The sequence below is a fragment of the Chelmon rostratus genome, chromosome 2, assembly GCF_017976325.1.
Source record: "Chelmon rostratus isolate fCheRos1 chromosome 2, fCheRos1.pri, whole genome shotgun sequence".
NCBI lineage: Eukaryota > Metazoa > Chordata > Actinopteri > Chaetodontiformes > Chaetodontidae > Chelmon > Chelmon rostratus.
Genome location: NC_055659.1, coordinates 30,587,902 through 30,612,211, shown reverse-complemented (window position 1 = coordinate 30,612,211; position 24,310 = coordinate 30,587,902). Strand labels below are relative to the sequence as shown.

At 41.0% G+C, this 24,310-nt stretch overlaps 1 protein-coding gene across 1 annotated transcript in view; it reads left to right on the top strand.

Annotated features, from left to right (window-relative positions):
* ptprga (protein tyrosine phosphatase receptor type Ga) overlaps window positions 1-24,310 on the top strand; it is a 390,193-nt gene that overhangs the window by 67,605 nt on the left and 298,278 nt on the right. Inside the window, exon 2 of the mRNA XM_041954744.1 lies at window positions 12,245-12,361. Within this exon, the coding sequence (XP_041810678.1) occupies window positions 12,245-12,361 (117 nt within the window). The remainder of the gene's footprint in view (window positions 1-12,244; window positions 12,362-24,310) is intronic.

Here is a 24,310-nt window from a genome sequence, read left to right as displayed (position 1 = left end):
ATTTTGAACATGTTTTGAATATCACATTACAAAAAACTAAATAAAATCACAACACTTTTGCCCCTTTTGGACGGTCACAGCTACAATACGGCTCATTTGAAATGAGGAAGATTGCAGGAAGACATTGCAGGATTGCAGGAAGACATTATATGCCTATAGCAAAATATAAAACATTTAAAGCATTTTGCATTTTTTGTATAAAAAAACGTAGGAATGGCCTTTTCTTTAGGAACATGTGAACACCTATGTGTGAAAGGCAGTGTAACAGTTGTGATCAGCTTGCAAACACAGGAACACCTTGCAGGTCACACAATGTTCTCCCAGTGCAGCCTGATGCACAACCAGAATCAGAATAACAATAGTACTTTTTGCAGGTGAGTTACACATTTACCCATGCAAGCAATTCACTGAGGTGTACTGGTGCATAACAGAGTTGAATCTGAGTGGACGTCTGTATGAAATTTGAGGATTAACTTTCAAGATGTAAAAATAAGAACAAGAAATAAGAACAGTTACCTTTATTGAACTGTCACACGTCCGGGAGTGTGGGATCTGGCAACGTCATAGTCTGAACCTGTACCTGTCCCTCAATCTGTTAACAAGTGTAACAGTGAATGATACTGTGTATGTTTTACTCCCAATCCACATGGCCCTAAAGCCCTAACTGTCTGAAATAAACAAATATCCACTGGGTCCTGGCTAACCATTATTTTCACCACGGAGACATATACGTGCCCTGCTGTGCTCAGTGGGTTGTGGAATGGGGTCCTCATCACCACTACTGTCATCCTCACTGTTGCTTTGCTCCTTTGGTGGAGGTTGATAATCAGGATTCAGGATGGCATCATCATTGTCAGACAATTTTTCCAAATCTGACTTGTCTCCATCAATTAGATCACGTAACTCCAGAGGCTCTTTGCAGAGAAAAACACTCTGGAAATAAATGAAAAATATCAAATACAAATCAATGTAATTCACGTGTGTATGTATTTTATTGTTTATTTATTTCACCCAGACAATGTACAGCTTTTTAGCTGCACGAGAGTTAGCTATTAGCTCATTTGCACCTGCTGTCCCTGGGCACCTTTATGCTAACATATTTTCAACAAAGCTAAGTCCCTCTGTACACATACGTGTTTAGCAGCATACTAGATTGTGACTTTTAATATTTTTGTCAAATTTGCATGTCATGGCAAACTCAGAATGCTTTTATGCATATCTAAACAAGAATAAGTCTTGAAATATGACTAGATTTCTTACCTTGTCGATGGGTTTGGAGTGGCCTCCCAAACGTTACCTTGTGCTCTCCACCATTTTGAATTTTTCCTGTCGGGTGTTGTAGTCTTCTGACACCACTAAATTGTAGTTTTAGTGTCCACGCATGTGTCGAAAAGGCCCCAGTTAAGCATAATGAATTAAAGTGGTAATATAACCCAAAATGTGTTGTCCACGCATGTGTACACTAGGTCCTAACCTGCAGTTAACAAATATATGTGATATACATTCTAAGTTTACCTGTTTAACAACATTGTGTTGTTGCTGACATTCATTGAACATGTGCGAAAATTCTTGTATTACAGTGTAATGCTCCATTAACATCCAACAACTAATTCATTTGAGAGCATGAATTAAGTCATTCAAAGTCATCCAAATGACTGAATTACTAATATGTTTGTATGGCACACTGACTGTGCTCTGTGCGTTCCCATTGGCCAGGGCTTTTACTATTATCATCCGGTGATCATCCTGTGATCATCCTGTCACTGGAGTTGTGTTTTGATTATACAGTATGAAGATATTGTGTATTGTAGCTGATGACTCTAAGCAAGCTGTAATCACAAACAGTGCAGTCTCTAGGGAGGTGCAAGCAGAGCTTTAGACTTTTAGTTTTGTTTCATTCCAGACCCTATCCCTTACATCAACTCGCACCCCATCACCCCCACATCCTCACACATGGACCCACACCTTTTCCTCTCAGTTTCCAGTGCCAGAGTATCTGGTCAGCCACCAACAGGGCTGCAGGACGACCATTACCCCATGCCCGCCTCCCTGCCAGCCTGCTCTAGCACTACAGCTGCTACGATAAAGCGGCACACCTTGTCCAGAGAGCAGCTCCACACTGAAGGTGGAGTTAAGGCTAGCTTTGCATCAGTGTGTGCGTGTGTGTTTGGTAGATGTCCTTCAGCACTAAGAGCATTGGAGGGAGATGTAAAGAATGCTAATGAACTGAATCACTAGAGTAAGGACTGACTTGGCCAGCCCAGGCATACATACACTGTGTGTGTGTGTGTGTGTTTCCCAATGCATTTCAACACCGCGATGTTCACTCTCTCTGAAGTCAAGTGAAGAGAGATCAAGTGAGAAGTGGGCGAGCCAAGGTTAAGCACAGGAACACAGTGATGGGCTGTGCATTTTAATTGAGGCTTGAGCAAACACTCTGCAATTCCCCTAAATGGCCCCCTGTGATGGATGACACTAACCAGTGTTGTCTATTTTTCTTCTCAAGAGGAACTTTTGTGTGAGCGGCAGTGTGTCTGGACACAAAAGGCCGGGCCAGCCAAAGTCCCAGCTCCTTTAAGCTTTATTGACTCCTGGCACTACACACCAAGCGAGAGTGTTAGAGAGAAAATGAGTTAACATTGGTACACATCTCCAATGCATTTGCCATGCACTTTCAGTGTGTGTACGTGTGTTTGTACAGATGTGTGTTTGCACTCTGTCTCAGTAACAAGAATCTGTTGACCAAAACTCACCACCGTACACCTTCACTTCTGTTTCGAATGGACAGAACTTTTCCAAATTCCTGTGGACGTCCCAGAATCCTTGAATCTATCAGGCTGAATTTGGAGTATTTTTCTGAAAAATGATGAATAGAATATTTCAAACTGAAGGAATTATGCAGCCATAAAAATATGATGTTTTAGCAGTGAATATTTTACTGTCAGGCTATGTCTGAAATCAATTAATCGTTCACTCAGTCACTATTACCGACATGACAGAAACTCAGTATTTAGCGGTAAATAAAAAAACATTTTGCACCATCAAACACAAAATTACAAAGACAATGGATTTCACTGTGGAAAGTATATGCTATATGTAATGTTTGCAGAATGGAAAAGAACAGGATTCATGCATTGCTCCAACATGGTTGCCCCCACTATAAGGCTTGTAGTCACTATAGCCGAAATTAGCTATTTGTGTTGCAGAGCTAATGTTAATGACTTTATATTCTCTTCGGTAGTTTCATTTGTAACAATGTGTTATATTTTATAAACCTCTCAAATATTGTGTATGAATAGTCTTAATCTTCATCTTGACTGAAGTGAAAAGTGTCTGTCTGCAAAGCATTTTTGTTGTAAAAGAATTGATTTCTCTTTTCTATGAGCAGATAGCTTAAGGAAAGTATCAACTCTTTCTTTCCCTCCGCCTGCATTTTCCTTTATTGTTGGTATTCAAGAACACCCCATAGCGCTATAAACCGCTTGGCGACAGCTGAGTCTGACCAGTGACTCCTTGACTTCACAGGGAACTGAGTGGGGAGCAACAACCCTACAACCTGTGCACTGCACTGGGATGCTGCACAGCTCAATGAGCCTCTGTGGTGGTGTTAGAGGAAGAGCGTTTTAATATGTTTGATGAAGGGAAATAAAACATGGTCACTGCATGTGAATGTGTGCAGTTGTGTGTGTGGGTGCTAAGGCTGGGTATGGAACAATATATTTTTACTACTGGCTGAACAGTGTCCATAACAGTGAGCATGAAAACGTGTCAGGTCCTGAAAGTTACTGCACTGAATCCTTGGTAACAAATCTTGTCTTACTGTATTTTATTCAACAGTAGTACTTTTTTTTTTTTTTGGGGTGGGGGGGGGGGGGGGGGGGGGACCAGGGTTTGATTCCAACCCGCAGCCCTCAAGCTCCTCAAAAAATAACCTTAAAAACAAAGCATTAAACAATGCTGCATTTGTGAAACTGAACTTAAAGCCCCTGATTTTGAGATTGTGTCCAGTCGTGCCCCCAAATCCTCCAAGCTCAGAGATGATGATCAGAGACTCAAGTTAGTGGTTGTATTGAGGTTGAATATTGGCACTGGATAGGCTTATATTGCATTGGCTGTGGGACTGAAAACATTTCAGAGTACACTCAGCTCAATGTATACATGAGTGTGTCAGTGACTGTTTGAAACACGCAAATTATATTTCCGTATATGTGGAATGAATGTTCTATATCTTCCTCTTACTCTGTGCTGTCTGGTGATGAAGACGAGTGCTGACAGAGAGGAGGGTTTAGTCTGACAGGAGAGAGGGCAGAGGCAGTGGAGGGAGGAGAGGGATGGATGGAGAGAAGAAGAAAGTTTCTATGTGGCCCAGCTGCTAGTTTGCGCAGAATATCTATTTTACTTCATGTTTTTACCTGTTTTATTGAAGAAAATCCTGCAGAACCAATACTACAATACTGCATTACTACAAAAATACTGCATGTGTGTGTTTGTGTTTGATGACGTGTTTGTTGTAATGCAAAAAGATCACAGCAAAATATTTTGTCATACTTAGAAAACATTCTTGTTGTAAAAAAAGATATCTCATGGAAGCAGGTGATCCCACATCAGGTTTCAGTTAAGTTTATCTGTCATTTTAAAGCAGTAGTCAGCTTGTGTTGAACTACTAGTAACCATAGCAATGATGCTGCTGCTTACCACAAACTAACCTAACCACGTTTAACTGCAAGCTGCAAATAGTTGACATCGCATCAAGGTCAACTGTGTGTGATCTGGATCTTTTGACTTTATAACACAGTCTTCCAGTTTACATGAGAACGTAGCTTTCCATTTTTTCTCTCTCCATGTTGACTGCAACTATAGCCTGTATCATCCATAATGCACTGCCAGGTCCTGCTCTTTACCCCCACCATGTTCATTAGTTTCTCATATCAGGACGCCTTGGCAGGTATTACCACTTACACAAGTATGTTATTTTAATAAACCTTCTTACTATAATTAAACTGTTCAAAGCCGGTAAGAAGTATTACCACATACCACTGGACTGCACAAAAGGATGAGTCTTGTTTCTTTATGGACTGAAAATATTGTTTCTGGTGTTGTAAATGATTATAAATGGGACTGTCTTTAGTGTGAGGACACTAAGGATTTTAGTCAGCTGAAGCTCTGTCAGAGAGGATTTTCTGCTTTGGTTAGACAAAGTGACATTCAAGATGTCTCATTGTTCCTTATAGGGCAGCTTGTTCTGTCATTGCCTTGATCTGTTGTGTCTTTTCAATCCATGTCTCCTCTTAAAATGATAACTATCTGTGGAATAATAATGAAAGCTTGTCCTTATCATGAGCAGGCTTTCTTCTTTCGACAACATAGACCTTGTAGTTAGAACGTTAAAACCTTCCTGTCATAACAGCAGCCCTGCCTTCCTCTAGCTCTCTTCTTTACAGAGCTCAAAAGTTAGTGAGACTGACACAGCAGTGACTAGCCTGAAAATCAAACACTCTCCTCAGTGCTTTTTCTTTGTTTTATCAGAGTGTATTCCGTCGTCGTGGGGAAGAGCATTAGCTAAATGCCTGTAATGTTAATATGTACATAAAGAAGAATGCAGAACATTGTATTTTTCTGAAAATTTTCCCCTTGACACCATGACAGTTTCCCATCCTCTCCCCCTTGTCCTATTCTTTAATTCCTCCCCCTCAGCCAACAGTAGGCCCTTTGTTCCTCTGTCCTCCTCTCATCCTCTGCCACTGACTGGTTGCCATGCAGCAGGCTGTCCATCAGTGACCTGATAACTGTTGCTAGGAAAGGAGTGTAATTTTATCATTGGCGCTTAATTCCTCTCCTCTTTATGCTCTGTCCTCCCTCCATATTCCTCTTCTCCTGGCTTTTCCTTCAACTCCTTTCTGTCTCTCTTTAACCCTCTGCTTTTATCCCCATCTTGTCCTCCTGCCGTTCTCATCTGTCATTCCTCTCCTTCCTCATCTCCTTCAATGTCCTTCACCTCTGTTTTCAATCTGCCCGTCGTCTCTTTGGCTGTCACTGACTTAAACATTGTTATTCTTGTGGCAGAAGCCCATCGGAGAACCCCCCTCTACGAAATATATTCAGGTTGAGTCTGTCTGCTCGCCTTAATGGGGCATCAGCTCTGGATAAATAAAGCCTGTTAAATGGCCAGACACGTCTGAATGGCCATGACCAAGATGTGATGGAGAGGGGAAGGAGGTTGGAGATGGCGGTGGGGGCTCCTTGGGATTTAGAGAGGAACAAAAACAGAGGAGCAGGGGAAGGAGAGCAGGAAGCAATACAGTGAAAAAAAATCTCAATTTCATTTAACAAAAAAAAAAATGCTTATGGGTAGAATTAATTCAACCTGTTTACCAATTCAAATGTAAAATCTCATTTAGCTCTAGTGGTATCCACTGATGCTTATACATTTGACTTTGTTTTCCCATGAGGTATTATTCTCCAAGCTTTCCACCAATACAAATCTGGAGTTGGACTTGACTAATATCTTGTGATGCATGTGCAAAATCTATTTCATAATTTAGGTGAATAAAGCATTTAATCATTTTCTGGAGATGGTAAATATCTATCCAGCCAAAGTTATTGTTTCCTATCTTGCTGTAGTATGTAAAAAAAAGTGGGGCTACAGCCTATGATTCAAGCACTCATTCTAGGACACCCTGAGTCCACTCACATTTTGTCAGTCAAAAAAAGATGCACTTTTTTTTTTTTTTTTTTTTGCTCCGTCATTGTACACAGAACAATTCGTGGCAACAGCGAGATAGGCCATCAACTTTACAAACCAACTGTGGTGGAAGTGGAGAAGGGTAATGGACACAGAGGGCAGCACGAGTCTTGTCTGCTGACTGCTCTGACGCTCTGTCAGTGAAGTACTTTTGAACCAGACACTGGTCCAACCTCCTCGACTGCCATCCAGTGTGACTGAGTGCTCGGTTGATAGAGCTGTCAGCCCGGCAGGAGGGACGCTCCGTGGTGCTCCAGGGTTTTATAACTGAACTTCTACTCACTGTGTGGAGATCTGATGTTTTCACATCACAGATGATGAACAAAAGCCTTAAATGTGGGTTTTTAATATAAGACTAATCTGTAGGCTGATATATCAGTTTAGTTTTGCACTGTAATGAGAAATTAGTAGAATTAGTAGAATAATTAGTAAAGCAACAGAACCTCTCTTTCAATGGAGTAGTGAGTACTTTACTTTTAAAGTAACTTTCCCAACACTGGACAAAGCAGCTTGAGCATAAAGAGCCAGTGTTCAGCTGTTTTTTCCTTCTGTTCCAACAGCTACCTTAACACAATGAATTTTTTTAGAAAATCTGGTTCATGGGGGCACTTTCAAAACCTTTTTTTTCTTTGCTATGCAACAAAAGCTGGTGAAAAAAGAAGTTAACTAGGGAACTGGGTGAGACTACAGCTCTCCATTTGAGGTTTAATATTCCCTACGTGCAATAATGTTAAATTCAGCCATTGTCTGACTCATTACTCTCTGCTCTCTCTTATTATGTTGTTTACAGATGTTTCATCCCTTGCTTTTTTTACTGATGATCTTACTAGTACACTCTCCCTTTTGCTGCTGTAACACAGCAGATTTCCCCACCGTGGATAAATAAACGATTCTCTTATATTACAACACCTATCAGTTTAATAGTCATGGACAAGTTCATTCTCTTTGGGTCAGACTCACATTCGACAAATTGTTTCACTTTTTGAAAGATAATATAAAATAAAATAACACTTTAAAGACTTTATATTGCACTACATAGCTGCAATTTGGAAAAGCCGTGGCCGTCACGATATGATTGAAGGACAACACACTCAGGCTTTTGAGAGGTCAGGTGATGTTGGGGGGGGGGGGGCAGGTTACTGAAAGCAGGAGTATAAGACAAATTGATGAAAAGCCACTGAGTAAAAGACAGGAAAGAAAAAGAGGGAAAGAAAAGAAGAAGACGTGTTTGGCAAGGATGAGGGGGGGGGTTAGGGTGAGGTCTGTGCATAATTACATTTTCTGTTCTGAGCAGTATTGGCAATCAATAATGTAATTCATAGAAAAGCCATAGAGTTGCCTCCCATTGGCATTCACAGACATGAGCCATGCTTACATCCCAAAGAATTAAAACAAGAAGAGAGGGGAGGAGGGGGAGAGGGATGAGAGAGGTGGGTGGGGGGGCAGCTGTGTCTGTCATTGAGACAAAGACTCACCCTTTGTTCATCCTGAGCCTTTAAATCTCCTTCACAATGCCCTGCAAAAAGCTTGAGACTTTGAGTTTCCATTATAACATGATTGACATTTTCAGGTTTGCCTGGTGTCCAAATGGAGACAGCTGAGTCTGTCCCCACTGATACACACACACACACACACACACACAGATGCAAACACACACCTCCCTGTGTTCACATACTCACAGCTGGTCATTGTGGGGACAGATGTGAAATGGCAGGTCCTCCTCCAGATGCTGCCACAGTGTATTTGTAGTGGGCTAAGGTGAGATTCCCCACTGAAACCCAACAGCACATATCCCAGCATGAGAACACACATGACAATGAAGAAGAGGAACTCAAACACATCCCACCCCGAGTGGGAACCTTGAAGCTAATCTTGAACATTTAATTTGGGAGTGTATCAGGGGCATCACAGTGGGGTGGAAATGGGCCTGACTTCTCAGGGTCCCAATGGAGAGAGGGCCCTTGAAAACCCTGGAATGATAAGTCGTTTTGTTGTTGTTGTTTGTTTCTAAGTCACTAGTATCATAACCAGAGGAAAACTGGTTGAATAAATTGGTTGAGGCACTGAACTATGTATAAAAAAAAGTGAGTCATTTCTTTCAACAGAAAGACGAGCAGATGTAACACAGCTTAAGAATGGTTTACGTTAATATCAGCATCTGTTAAGTTTGAAGGCAGTCAGACAGGAATCTAGCTTGGAACGTATCTGAATTGTTTGGCATGAATCAGTTTATTGGTATCATAAATTTATTAGCATCATAGCCACAATGGCATACGACATCATATCTATCAACATCAGTTAGCAAAGCTTAACATCATGGAACACCTGGCCCCCGCTGTCAGAAACAGCCTGAGTTGTTCAGCTGTCTTTCTTTAAGATGGTATTTTCTAGCGTTGGCTTATATGTACCTTGGGAATGATAAACATGAAGAAAGTAATGTTCTCTTAAGCATGATACTCCATGCAAACATCATTTAACCATGGTAAAGGTGTGACACAGTAACTGCAGGCGACAGTGTGTTGAGAAGAGAGTTGGAGTGTGGGGAGATTTCAAACTTGCAGACTTGAGCACATATCACATTATTATTATTGCTTATTTAAATGTGGAATGAGTGGGTCATTAGTGACTACTCTAATAACCACTACAGATTAATGTGTATAGTTGTCAGCTCAATTAAGATTTTCAAAAAGACATGGATCAAGAGAGGAAAGGGGCCCACAGAGACTGCTTATTTATATAGGCCAGAATTTTGTGCTACACCCTGTATACACACTAACCCAGTGGTTGGTGCATCCTTTAATGTTGCCAGAGATACTGCAATGACATAGTCCAACTGTACTTTTGTGTGCTTTTTTAAATGATTAGTTGGAATGACACATTTGGCAGTTGACCATTTATGGTGGATGGAGATGTTAGCACGTCAGTGTCCCTTTAATTCAATTTCAATTCAATTCAGTTTTATTTATAAAGCACAAATCACAGCAGATGTTGTCTCAGGAGACTTTCCATATCGAGCAGGTCACGACCATACTCTTAATCTACAGAGACGCAACATTCTCTCATGTGGGTTGTCTTTTTCAACATCCAAATCCTGCTTTTAAAAGAAACACCAAATGTTCTGTGAGAATACTGCCAAAGCAACAAAAGGCTTAGTTTACATACTTTGCATGAAATCTGATTGACTATAACTTAAAATACGTAGTGCGTCATTTCCTTATAGCGTGATTTCTGTCCTGTGAAAGATCTTTAAAAGGCCAAATCACAGAGCATAGTGAAAACATCAGGAGAGAAGCAGAAATCCTGTTCTCCACTTGAAAGAGGCCTCGAGTTCCATCTCTGCCTTTTCTTTAGTGGGGACCAAGAAGGTCTCTCAGCCCGAGAGGAGGCCATTTTATGTTTCACACATGAAACCTTTTCCATTTGAACATTCCACTCCCAAATGACATGCATGAGAAATTAAATTCTAAGAAATTGCAGCTTTGCTGTAATATGTCTGAGTGTGAGAAAGGATTTTATGTTTTTAAAAAGTGTGAACCTTAAGACATTTACTAGTACAGCACAGCTCTATGCACCAAGATTACTATGTTTAATACTAATGAAATATTTAACTACGAGTAACCATGTAAAACTAATCAGCCTTCAGGATGATTATGTACCATGAGCAGCTTTTTATTTAGAGTTATTTTTTTATAAAAGCAACCTGATAAGGTAACTCCAGTTCAATTTTTATCGCATTAATTCATTACCCAAATCACAACGTTAACTTTTCACTAATCTCATGCCAGGACAGGAATGGCCTCTACTGTAACTGCTGATCATTCACATGCAGTCTAAGGGGCTACAAAAGAAGAGGTGCATCAAATCACAAATACAGAAATATGACAATATGAGAAGAATCATCTAAATGGAGAGAGTAAATATCACAATAGCAACAGCATTATGTCAGTGTTGATCTTGTGATATTTACAAGTTAAAAAGAAATGCAGCCTGGCCACAGAAAAATGGCCTTGTAGGTAGATTATTACAACACATATTCAATATCAATAGGTGGTGACCTTTAGTGGCCATCGTAATTATGACGGCAGCAATGGAAGAAGTCAGTGATGTTGTATAAAAAGCCAGAAAGCCTGTATATGGTGGAGCGTGGAATGGGTGGATGGGTCAAGCAAACACTGGCCTTTCACCCAGGAGCCCACTGCTCCTGTCCCATGTGAAACTTGACTAACTTTAACTGAAGTAATCAATTACATTAGTTACATTGTCATGCATGTAACCATAACAGACTTGTTTTAAGCCAAATCATAATCCTCTCCTCAACCTTAACAAGAAGATGCGACACCTAAATCCTAAGCAAAGAGTGACAATTCACAAAGTTAACTACATGACGATGAAGCTCCGGCGTGACGAACACGTGTAACAAGCCTCTAGCCATGGCCGGATTCACCTGTTCAGGCACCAGGGCACACATTTTCTGTTGAGACCCATTTCCACCCCCCACCCTTTGTGAATTGTGTTTGTTCCCTTTGACCTTCATGCTCCCAACTCACACAACAAACTGTACATGGTAGCTTCAATGTATGCCCAGAGGAAAAAAAAACATATGCCCTGTTCTGGAATAAAACAAACTCAGCACAGATTTTCTAAATGATGATTGGTTGAGACAGGAGCAAAAATAGCTCAAATTCAGGCCCCACCTTTGTCGATGTAGTACTTGGCACATAATCCCTTACAGCTATGCAATTAATCAAATTACAATAACTGACTGACATACAATGAACCTGGGACATCTGGGGCCTCAAGGTCTGGGGTCATGGGTCCCTGTTTGTAATCAAGGTTTACCTCAAACCTCAGGTACAGTTTCCAGCATCATTCTTAAGACCAAGGGGTTTCAGGCCACAAGAAAAACTGATTTAATCATCACACTGGCTAAATGAATGCTCACAGTAAAACATTATGTGAAGACTTTATTTAAACCCCATGTATCATCCTTTAACTGCAGAGGATGTACCGAATTTCAGCTAATTTAGCTGCACTCTGCATTCCATCTTCTATTGTTATTGATATTCTGTATCAAAAACTTTGATCCTGTTCTTGAGAATTAGTCAGTCAGTCCTCGACGACACGCCTAAAGCTGACATTTGTCTGTTTATTTCCTTCTGATATTTTTTTGTCTGTGCTTTCTATCATTGGAATATATATTTCTCTTGCTGCCAAATCCTTTTGGTCTCACTTGTGATGCTGCTTTGCTCGACTGTTAACCGTATGTGAGGTAGCTTCGCCTGTTTTCTAGACAGTGAAGTTCCACAGTGTAGTTATGTTTTGTTGTTGAACTTCGTTCCTACCCTGAATGTTATTATGAGGCAGTCTGCATGGTAAGGCGGCTAAGGACACAGTTGGCTGTCATCCTACCCAGCAGGGATCCGAGCAGGGTAACAGAGTGCTGCTGAAGCTCTGCTGCTGTTTATGCTAACCCGCCTGTCCCCATGTTCTCCTCCCTTACAGCGCTGACAGGAAGTCAAGCCGAGTCCCAAGCCCCCATCCAAGGCCTTCGCAGAGCCACACCCGACGGGACACGACACCGGAGAGCAGCCGCCGAGGAGACCTACTGGGCCTACTCAGGTGTGTGTCTGTACTTCTTTCTCTGTGGTGAGCTTTCAGTTGTTTCCAGACACTGTGGAAAAGTTGGAAAACTTGACACTTTGTATTTGAAAAGAACAGGACAATTACAAGAAAAGCTATGTATCGGAGATATTAATATTATTCTAACATTTTCATTTTTGTCTTTGGCTACTGAAACAGCTCTGAGTTTGGGATCAGATTAGACGCTTGAGGAGCTAAGTATTTGAAATGGGAAGCCTTTGGGAGGCTCTGGACTCTCCAGAATGTTGCGAGCTTTGAATGTACCTCAGATCACATCATCATCATAGCTGGTTCATGCAGCAGAGCAACACTTATGTGAGGAGGTGTCTGAGGATTTCTGGGTCATTCTAAAAACCCCAATACCAAAAAAGTTGGGACACTGTGTAAAACATAAAAACATAATGTGATAACAGAATAACTGAAGCTTTGTTTTCTTAAAAGTGGCTTTCTGTAACAGTGAAAGAACAGAATTAGTGACCAGCCTTTATTTCATTGAACCGGCCTTGACCTATTGTTCAACCAGTATTGTATACGGCTTGATTTTATTTATTTAGAGCATGCTGTGTGTGGGTGTATGTGTTTTAGAGTGAAAGCAGTTGTGTGCCACTGTCAGTGCAATATGTTTGTCTTCCTCTTTCTGTCTCTCTTCCTGTCTCTTCTTCTTCTCCTCTCAGTTGCTCTCCTCCTCATCTCTCCTCTGTGCTCCTCTGGCCTCGAGGCGTCTCCAGGCCCTTTTTTCATTTTACCAGTGCTTCAGAAGAGAAAAAAGACACTTCCGCTGTCCCTTTAGAGGCTTTGGTTTTTCAGAGGGGCGGCATTAATCTTTCACCATGCAAGGGATGCAAGCCCCGGGCCACAAATGATCTTTTAGTTTATTTATTTCAATATTTCCGCTGGCTCGTCTAACCCTAATTGGTCACCCGTTGTGCCTATGAGAGCGCAGGAGCTTGTGGGTAAAAACAGAGCCGACGACAGTTTCACTTAGTGTTGCTGCTGATACTAAGATCTACCAATGCTCTCCTGCTGTCCCCCCACACATGTTTGATCGCAGCTCTTACGTAAGATGCTGATGTAATGGTAGGCAGGATCCAGGCAAGAGAGGAAAACAATGGAGAGACAGCAGGCCGGCACAGTGGATATTTTATTTTTATGTCATTGTAAGAGCCACAGGAGTTCTGTAAAATTCTGTTATTTTATTATGTAAGGTTGGCACAAGATTGCACTCATCACTGTCATTTTGGAGACTAAAACACATACACTAAAAAAGTTTTATCACAGAATCCTCAGTTCAACCTCAACTTAAAAATCAAAGCAGTGATGAGAAGAAATTCCGGCTAACATACATTCTGCTGACAGGACTTGTCATGAATGCCTTGGTATTTCCTTTGGTTTCTAGAGTCATTTAACACAAAAAGCAAAATCAATACAAATTCAGTTTCATTGTTACTAAAATCTAGATTATGCAGGATTGTTACATAAAAAGTCCTTTACATACACCTTGCTCCATTGTAGACATCCTCTCCCCTCTGATGACTTCTCCAAAGCTCGCTAAACTTCTGCTTGTCCTAATTAACTGATCTTGTCCTCCAGAGGTCTGACAGACTTCTTAAACAAACCTCAGTGGGCCGTGGCTGTTTTGCCCTCTGCTTGATCAGAATGGCAGATTAAAACCAGGCACAATGCTGACAAATCAAGAGTTATTTTGGGACGACCAGATACCTCCAGAATGAGAGACAGAGACAGGAGAAGACAAAGATTAGCACAGAGTGCCTGTGCTTCACTTCCACTGCGGGATCACAGTTCATCTGTGAAGTGTGTGTGCAGATGTGTCTCACATAGCCGCTGACATTTAGAGTTTTTTAAGAAATGATTGTACGACAATATAAGAAAACACAATCTTTATAAGTATTTTGAAACATGGCAGCACAGAACAGAAAATTACCACTTTATAAAAATAAAAACTAAAATCAATTAAAAATAGTCCTTTTGTCTTGACAAATATAACAATTTCATTCAAGGTGTATTCAACAGTATTAGATGCGATAGCTCAGGTGTAGGGATGTCAGCCATGACTCCCTTCGAGCATTTCAGGGAAAAGACATCTCATCAAAATGAGAAGATGAACAATTGGATCTGGGTTCGGACAAGATTAGCCAAGCATAGCATTACAACTGGAAGCAGGGGGAAACAGCTAGCCTGGCTCTGTCCAAAACATTTCCCAAAATGTTGATATATTCCTTTACAGGAATTTTTCAACTGGAGATGTTCAGAGGGAAAAAATAACCCCAGTGGCACCTTTCCTGTTTGTACTTAAAAGATTTATCCTGTCCATGTGACATGGTGCATATTAATTGCCAGAAACTTTAGGCTTGGCTCGGCTGGACTTGAGCAAATCTGGACAGTTAGTAGTTCTATCTAAAGCTAATTATAAAAAAATGCTAATTAATATTGTAGTATACTAGACAGTTTTCTCATTCTATCATAGTATTATAATTTCTGTAATACTAATGAAGATTTATTGCTGCACTATCGCTATACTGCCATTTATTAATTATTTATATGACGTTCTGGTGCAATCAAGTGACATTGTAATCAGATGAATCAAAATTATAATTACATGAATATATTTTTTTTATTTTATAATTATATTAACTGGAAATGATTATAAGGCTGAGCCTCAGAGTTTAACTGCTCACATTAACTGCATTCAGGCTTCATTGGCCAAGCCTTTTCTTAAAATATGCAATAATATAAAGCATATAATATACCACACAACCCTAGCCGTGATATATGTTCTCCATTCCACATAATTTCACATGCTTTGCCATATAGTTTTTAAGAGGCCTTCTTTTGCAATGGGCTGACTGTGACAAGGTCAAACTCATCGGCTCTTCCTTCCTGGCTGCTGGACAATTGAAATCCGAGAATGCCTGTTTTGAAAGACTTTATTCATTTTACCGTTCACAATATGATCCACATGTTAGCTTGAACAATCTGCTGCCCCCCATCTTTTACCACTGCTACGCACACACATTTGACTGGAAATTAATTTTCAGACCTGCACAATGTCAAAGCTCGCTATCGACGGGAGAGGCAAACCTAATTTGTGTGCTCCTTGTCAAGCTGTTTTACCATTCAACACCAGCCACCATCAGAGAGCTCTCAGGCCTTTGTGCTGCAGCCTTGAAGTGGATAAATGAAGATCGAAATTGATGATATGTTGTACAGTCATTTTACTCATGAGGGAAAGCAATTTTATTAGCCCGACAGTAAGTGGTGTTGCCTTTCTTTTTTTACGTAAAAATTGAAATACCTATGTGATACAGCACCAAATTCACAAATCAGACTGTGTTTTCAAGCACATGTCAACGTCAGTGTCTAAAACAAAAATAAAATTATATACATCATGTAAAACTATATACATACTCTTGCCAGAAATACCCACTGTAGCATCAAATATGCATACTCTGCCACAGAAAACTGCAGAGTAACACACAATTACTTCTATTTGCTTCTGTTTGAGTGATGTTTGTAAAAAAAAAAAAATAATACTAATATATCTGAGCTGTTTGTCAAGATTCATGTCTTTAGTGGGAACCAATGCGTTTGGAGGTGAGCACAACAGACAGGGTAGGGAAATCAGATGGACGAATACATTGTTGGTTTTGGTGTTTTCCTGGGATTTGGTGCCAATAAGAAAAACTTGGAAGAAGATCAGCAAGTATCCCCTCAGTAATAAAAGGTTAATGCACCAGCAGAAGAGTTTGACCAAAGCTTCTCCAAATATTTCCCATACTGGAATACTTGGAAAAACAGCCATCATGGAAAATCTTCCTTTTAGCCGTGTTATCTGGTGCCAGTTGACAAGAAGATCTCTGTGTCCAGTACAGAAATAGGTCAAAGACCTGTTTAGTCGTGCATATCTTAGCACAAAGATGTGGGTGAGACGGAACAAGAGAATTTCCCAAAACATTGGACTGTGCGTTTAACATTCCTCCTACAGACTGCAAACCCCTGTACTGTTCTGGCCAGTGTTTCTTTGGACACCCACTCACAGAAAGTAGAAAACTGCTGCAGATGCCTGTACAGAGAGCGAGAATGAGACGGTGCAACAAAGGCTTTGTTTTGCTGCAGTATGCCACGTTTTTCAAAAGGGACTGTGAATTAAGAGGACAGCGAAAACATTTTTAACAAGAGGGTCACGATTCATTCTTTCACTGATGATGCAAATCACTGTTTTATTTGAAATATGGCAGCTATTTAAAAAAAGCGAAAACTAAATGTTCTTAGTTGTCACATCTCTCAAAAGTTTTCACATTTTGTATTGACCTTTTCACTTTGCAGTTTTGAATTTTCCCACTGATTGTTACTGCTACTGTTTGAAACTTCAGTGAAAGAGAAATGCTTTTCTTAGAGCGGGTTCTTACTGTCAACACATTCAACCTTGCAAAAATGTTCTTCAGCTACACCTCCAGCTAAATAATTCACTGGATTTGTTTTATTGTGATGCTTTGGGCTTTTCAATGAGACTCCAGTTTAAGGAGGAAAATATATTTCAGCAGTCCAACTGGGTGACTCACCTAATTCTCCTGAAGTGCCACTAAATCCCTTTCAGCTCTGGCACTCTGTTCTGTAGCTAAGCATGACCTCTGACCTGTGACTCCACTATGAGCGGGCCTGCAGAAAAGACCAACCTCCCAACAGGGATCTATACAGCATCTCAGGAAATTAGGAAATATGATCTACTCAAAACCTTACTCACGTTCATTGAGCTGCACTATGGAGATATGATGGTTTACCTAAAGCCAACCCAAAATACAAAGAAGTGAATCATGTAATTTATGCTGACATGTTGCACTCCATTTTCTAGTGTTTTTGTATTGAGGCTACGATAAAAACGTGCTGATTTTGTGTTATCTATAAGCAGATAAAGTTGGTTTGAGTACAATGTGTCTGTCAGACAAATGCCTTTGTAAAATGACACTACAGACACAATAGCTGCTGTAAAAAGTATAAAAAACAGTTTCATTAGAAATTGTTTTTGAGGTTGTAAAAATGGTAATATGAGTAATGTACAGATTAATTACATGTATAAATAGAAACAGATTAAGAAAGAAATGAATCTTCAGTGTGCTGATGATTTGATTTGATGCAGCATTAAGTCTGATTTTTTGATTTTGATCATATTTTCAGGAATACTGAGGTGATTATTCTGGAATATGCAGACACCATATTGGTGCAATAACATGAGCCCCTGCAGCACAGTGTGGTAAACCCATGTGGTTTGAGTGTAAGACCTTCTCATGGCCTTTTGGTAGTTACCACTTGAATCGTTAACAGTGTGTTGGTAACTTAATTTCTCAACAAAAAAAGATGATGTTTCGCCAGTTGGTGAACACTTTTCACCAACTGGTGAAAAATGCAAATATGGGCAAAGCTAGCCTTTCTAACATGTGGTTAACGTTGTGAGGGGTATCGTTTCCAAGAGATGGCGCACACACTGACATAGGCGCTGATGGTGACACCACAGACAGACACGCTTGGAGACATATGTGTCCCAGACTGCAATACCCCTAAATAACCAGCAGGAAAATCAGCTGCCTCAATGATGACGATGAACTTCAACGATTTCAGAGGGCACAGAGGAGAAGGAAAGCTGCTCTCCATCAACCTTGTTACTTATACACTGCTGCTGTCATCACATAAATGCCCATAGCTGTATATGTGCGTGCACACAGTCACTTATTTGTGTGCGTGCTTGTTGATTAAATGAATGGCAGCAACCAATTGAGCTGTCCGTGCGAGGTGTGAGGGGTGGTGCATTATAGGAGTACTCTCTATAATTGCATCAGTGGCTGCGTGTCTAATGCAGGATCAAACTGACTTGCTCTCTGAGAAAAAAAACACATCGATTTGATGCCCTCATAGCCATCATAATATTCCCATGCCTTTCAAGTAGTCCTTGTGCAGCCTTGGCCTCTATTGAGGACTCAGAGGATAATATCCATCAAATGTATATATCAGGTAAGCTGGCTCTGCAGTCATGGAGAATCTAAAAATAGGTCTGTCATTCAGCTGGACACACTCGTCAGGTCAGGTCATGTCTACAACCCCGTAACAACCTCCATTTGAACAATAAGTCATTGTCTAGTGTGCAGTTCTTTGCAATGAGACACAAAGCTTTTTGAAACACTTTTCACCAACTGGCGAAAAATGCAAATATGGGCAAAGCTAGCCTTTCTAACATGTGGTTAACGTTGTGAGGGGTCTATGTCAACCCGTCCCATCGTTTCCAAAACCTAACCACGTAATATTGTTGCCTTAATGTAACCATGTAGTTTTGTTACATTAACTGTGATAGAAAAAATAAAATAATAATAATAAAAAAACACCAACCTGAAAACAATAAGTGAGCTAACATATAAAATAACTCCAGGTGCATTTCAACCCCGTCATCCCTGATGACCTTCTCCCTATGTGGACTTTGTAACTTTTTGGTCAGTAGCAATGATGGTCCTGGAGTAACACTGATTATCATGTTGTAGGAACAACACCAACGCAGCAATATCAGATAAGCCTGTGGAAGAAAGTCAAAATACAGTCATTGGTCGAGCATTTCTCTGCGTCTTTGTCATGCTGGCTCACATTGCTTTTACCTCTGTGTGATACATTAAAACCTGAGTGGCAAATTTTATAAAAAGCATTAATCAATGTACAAGTTATCCTCCTACCATTTGGTGAGATACTGGCACAAACCTTTAGTCTTTTTGGCAGGTACTCCATCTCTCACATTCCTCCTCCTTCTTCTTTTCCTTCTTCCTCTTTTATTGGCAGGAGCTTCCTGTAAATAGATGTTACAGCTAGTGTTCTACATACTGCCACCTGCTGTCCCAGAGGAGAATGTAGCAAACACACCAGTATGCCACCCATTGACGTTACAACCAATAACGTTGTAATCTCTTTTTGGAGGGTTAAAAATACAGGGGATTTATCGGAAAATATTTTGACAGAAAGACAGTGGGAGAGAAGGTAAGTAGTAAAATACTGGCGATTCACAGGAAAATATTGAAATATATGTTGCATTAGTCTCTTTTAATAATAAAAAAAAGCATCAGTATCTATACAGTGCACCACCTCCCTTGGTCCAATGATCTGCTCACATGTTTTTTTCTGTGCTGCCATGCTAATGCGAAGCACTACCAGGCTCCCAAACTGCCTCAGCATGAATCATGGCCTGCCTCAGTCATATCTCAAAATGGATGATGACGTGCCACCTTCAACTCAATCTCTGGGTTCTTTCAGACTGAACTCCTGGTGATCCAACTCAATTCTCCCTGACTCTCTCCAACAAAGCAGACTTCTATAGAGACCGCAAATGCCAGTAGATTGGCCGAGGAGTACTACTTCATGAACACAGATATCAAAAACAGGTGCTCTTTGGATCCAATGACATATCATGAGACCAAAATAAAAGACGAGAAAGAGGCTAGACTTGTGCTTTGCTTTGTGATCAATAAGTCACAAAGTATACTATACTTATAAATACTGTGCAATACTGTGCAAAAAATTTCAAAGCAGACTTTGCTGGTACAGTGACTGATGACCAAGTAGTTTAGCTGCGCATGCTTCATTTACTAACTCGCACTAACATGACCGAGTATTCTGCATAACTCCTTGTACAGGTGGTCATCTCTTGCTGGCTACCTGTGGCTGGTCACATTAAGTTTAAGTCTTTGTGGAACTGAGTGTTGAGGCACTTACTCATGAAGGCTTCTGTTTGATCTACTGTCACTTGGAATTGGACATTGCTTTGAACAAAAGTGTCTTCCAAATTAAGTGTAAATGTACTGTATTGATTCTGGCCCCTGTAGGACTTCATATGAGATCAAAACCAAAGTTTGTGGTATTGCTTGCCCTTACTATGGGGTAGGTGACTGGGACAGTTGTAGCTGGAACCCTGGTATAGCCCACTTTACTACCATGTCATTACAACAATAAACAAACACTTGGATCTATCAACTATAATTGTTTAGAGTCTGTCCTTATCATCAAGGTAACACAAACTTCAGAAAATAGAAAGATACAATAAAACGTTTTCTGTTTTCAGAGACCTATATGGTCTAGGTGTGAGTTGGCAGACACTGAAATTCTTAATTTATAAGCCTGAGAAAAGTAAAACTGAATGAATAAAGCAACAAACAGAAGAGAATTCATTGCCCAGAGCTGCAAACATTCAAGGACAATGGTGACTGTACCAGCTCATAAAATCACAGCAATCTCTTTAACTCAGAGGCACAGAAGGGAAATGCTGCTTTAGCTATTGGAGATTGGGGAATCAATATATAAAAAGGAGAGGGATAAAATATTGTAAAAAGCTGTAATTTTAGTGATGCCTCATGGAAGGTCATTAGCTGCTACAATAAAGGCTTTTAAGGCTTTTTCGTGAGATGAATACCCAGAATTTATTGAAAGTTAAGCTTCTCTGCCACTTCTTCTTCTTACACAATTAAAAACTCCCTGCTCTATAGTGTGGCAGTGTAGCAACATCAGTTGTGACAGTAATGTTCCATAATGTACTCTTCAGCGTGTTGGCCCGCTTTGCGCCTTCAGGCATCTCGTTTGCAAAAGCAGAGCCAACTGACTTTTCAGTCTGTGTGAAGCATTTTGACTTGTTTTGTTTTCCTTGATGGGAGACATAATTCAGCATTGATGGGAACACCAGCGAGATGGATGGAAATGAAGTGCAGAAAGGGAGGGAGAGGGAGAAGGATGGGACATAAATGTAGATGAACTGATAAATATGACAAAGGTCTGGAAAATGGAGCTTCTATGAACAGAGATGAAAACAATGCAGCATATTAGGATGCGTGGAATGAGAAAAATAAATGGTACTGAGACCCCCCATTGGTGTGAGGAGAGAAGGCTTGCGTGAATGCTGTGATCAGATTAGTCATTCAGAGAATGATGAACAAATTTAACTTTGACTTTTGAAGACATCATCATATAGAAACTGTGTGGTGGTAAAAAAAAAAAAAAAAAAAAAAAAAGTTATCATAAAGTTAGCCCAGCAAGAGAACTGCAGTTTAATTTCATTTAATAGTTTGCATTCTGATAACTTGACATTATCATATCTTCTTGAGAAAAGACTGCAACAGTAACATTACAAACAAAAACACGTATTCCGAAAGACAAGTTCAGCATTTGGATTTGATTTGCACCACATCCCAAAGGTGCTCTAATGGCTTGATATATGGTGACTGTGGAGGCCAGTTGAGTACAGTGAACTCATTGTCATGTTCAAGAAACCAATCTGAGATGATTTGAGCTTTATTACATGATGCGTTATCCTGCTGGAAGTAGCCATCAGAAGATGGGTACACTGTGGTCACAAAGGGATGGACATGGTCAGCAACAATACTCAGGTCGGCTGTGGCATTGAAATGATGCTCAGTTGGTACTAAGGGGCCCAAAGTGGGCCAAGAAAATATCCCCCACACCATTACACCACCACCACCAGCCTGAACCGTTGATACAAGGCAGGATGGATCCATGCTTTCATGCTGTTGACGCCAAATTCTGACCCTACCATCTGACTGTCGCAGCAGAAATCAAGACTCATCAGACCAGGCAATGTTTTTCCATCTTCTATTGTCTAATTTTGGTGAGCCTGTGCAAATTGTAGCCTCAGTTTCCTCTTCTTAGCTGACAGGAGTGGCACGCGGTGTGGTCTTCTGCTGCTGCAGCCCATTTGCCTCAAGGTTCGACATGTTGTGCGTTCAGAGATGCTCTTCTGCATACCTCGGTTGCAATGAGTGATTATTTGAGTTACTGTTGCCTTTCTATCAGCTCGAACCAGGCTGGCCGTTCTCCTCTGACCTCTGGCATCGACAAGGCATTTTCGCCCACAGAACTGCCGCTCATTAGATATTTTCTCTTTTTCGGACCATTCTCTGTAAACCCTGGAGATGGTTGTGTGTGAAAATCCCAGTAGATCAACAGTTTCTGAAATACTCAGACAAGCCCGTCTGGCCCCAACAACCATGCCACATTCAAAGTCACTTAAATCACCTTTCTTCCCCATTCTGATGCTCGGTTTGAACTGCAGCAGATCGTCTGAAACATGTCTACATGCCTAAATGCACTGAGTTGCTGCCAAGTGATTTGTTTTAAGGAGCAGTATATATATATATATGTGTGTGTGTGTGTGTGTGTGTGTGTGTGTGTGTGTGTCACAGTGGATGTAAAAAATATCTGCACAGTGTAGTATTTAAGGAAAAAGGAATTTAATATGGCACAGGTTAAAGGATGGATGAAGGATGTTTTAAAGTAGTGCAAAGAAAACAACAGTATGTATGTGAACACAGTGCTACATGAAGCAATGCTGGAGATGAATAACCTTACAGCAGTTGGTATGAAGGACCTGCGGTAGTGTTCCTTCATACAGAGTGGATGCAGCAGTCTGTTGCTGAAGGAGCTGCTGAGGGCCCCCACTGTGTCATGCAGGGGGTAAGAGGGGTTGACAAGACAGAAGCAGCTCTCCTGACCAGTTTATTTTGTCTTTCTCTTCCTCTTGGAGCTTCCACAGCCCCAGCAGACCACTGCATAGAGCAGGCATGTCCAAACTATTCCATAAAGGGCCGTGTGGCTGCAGGTTTTCGTTCCAACCAAGGAGGAGCACACCAGCTTAATTAGCTGAGCTCAGTCTTCAGCTGATAACTCAGTGATCCCTTGATGTTGATTGGCTGGCCTGGTGTGCTCCTCCTTGGTTGGAACGAAAACCTGCAGCCACACGGCCCTTTATGGAATAGTTTGGACATGCCTGGCATAGAGGATTGCAGATGCAACCACAGATTCATAAAATGTTTTAAACGGGTCCTACATACTCCAAAGGACCTCAGTCTTCTGAGCAGATGGAGACACTTTGGCCCTTCCCGTACAGGGCATCTCTACTGGTGCTCCAGGGTCTTCATTAGGTAATCTCATCTCATAATCTCATTTCATAGCGTAAGGTAGAGAGAGCCCCTTCAGTGCGTCGTTATCCAGTCCATTCCACTTTTTCATATAGAGAACGCCCCCATCACTGAAAATCCAGTCCACGTTTTCCCTGTGACCTTGCTCGCAGTCGGTAACTGCAGCCTGTGTGTGTCCCTCTGAAGCACAGCAGCAGGAGCAGAGTGTGAAAGGATGGGTGAAGGATGGACACAAGAAGGTTTTTCAAGAAAGTAAGCATTCATCACAGCTGGAGGATTTTGCATTGGAGGCAACTGCAGGTTCGCGCACTGAATTGAACAACTCAGACACATTGAAAAGAGAGTTACTTTTCCCTTGTGTGGATAGGATGTTTGGCATGCTTGAGCAAAGATTTTGCAGTGTGGATGCAGGGCTACTAAAAGGCATCCAGGCATGCAGTCCTAAATGTGAGAACTTCTTGAGTGAATCACACTTGAATGAACTTGCAAAGCACTACAGCATTGACCTGAAAACAGAGGAGGTTCTGGTGGCCAGAAACTTTCTTGCCCAGAAAACAGAGGCTGGATGTCCACCAGAAGATATACTGTCTGTGCACAACCTCCTTGACTCAGACATGTTTCCCTCTCTGAAGGCAACCATCCAAGTTGCCCTAACAGTGCCTGTAAGCAGCTGCTCTTGTGAAAGGTCCTTTAGTGCACTGCGTCGGCTGGATTCCTGGCTGTGTCAAACAATGGGTCAGAAAAGACTTCACAGTGTTGCAGTCATGACAATTGAAAAAGACAAGCTTTAGCATCTGAGGCAACAGAGTGATAGACCGATTTGCCACCCTTAAAATCAGACGGCATTCTTTGATGCTTCCGTCCACCAAGTAACTCGCAAGTGTAGCCATTTTTCGTCAATTATGTAAACACACTGTTGCTGTGCAAACCTCTGTTTGTTGTTGTACTGTATTAAACA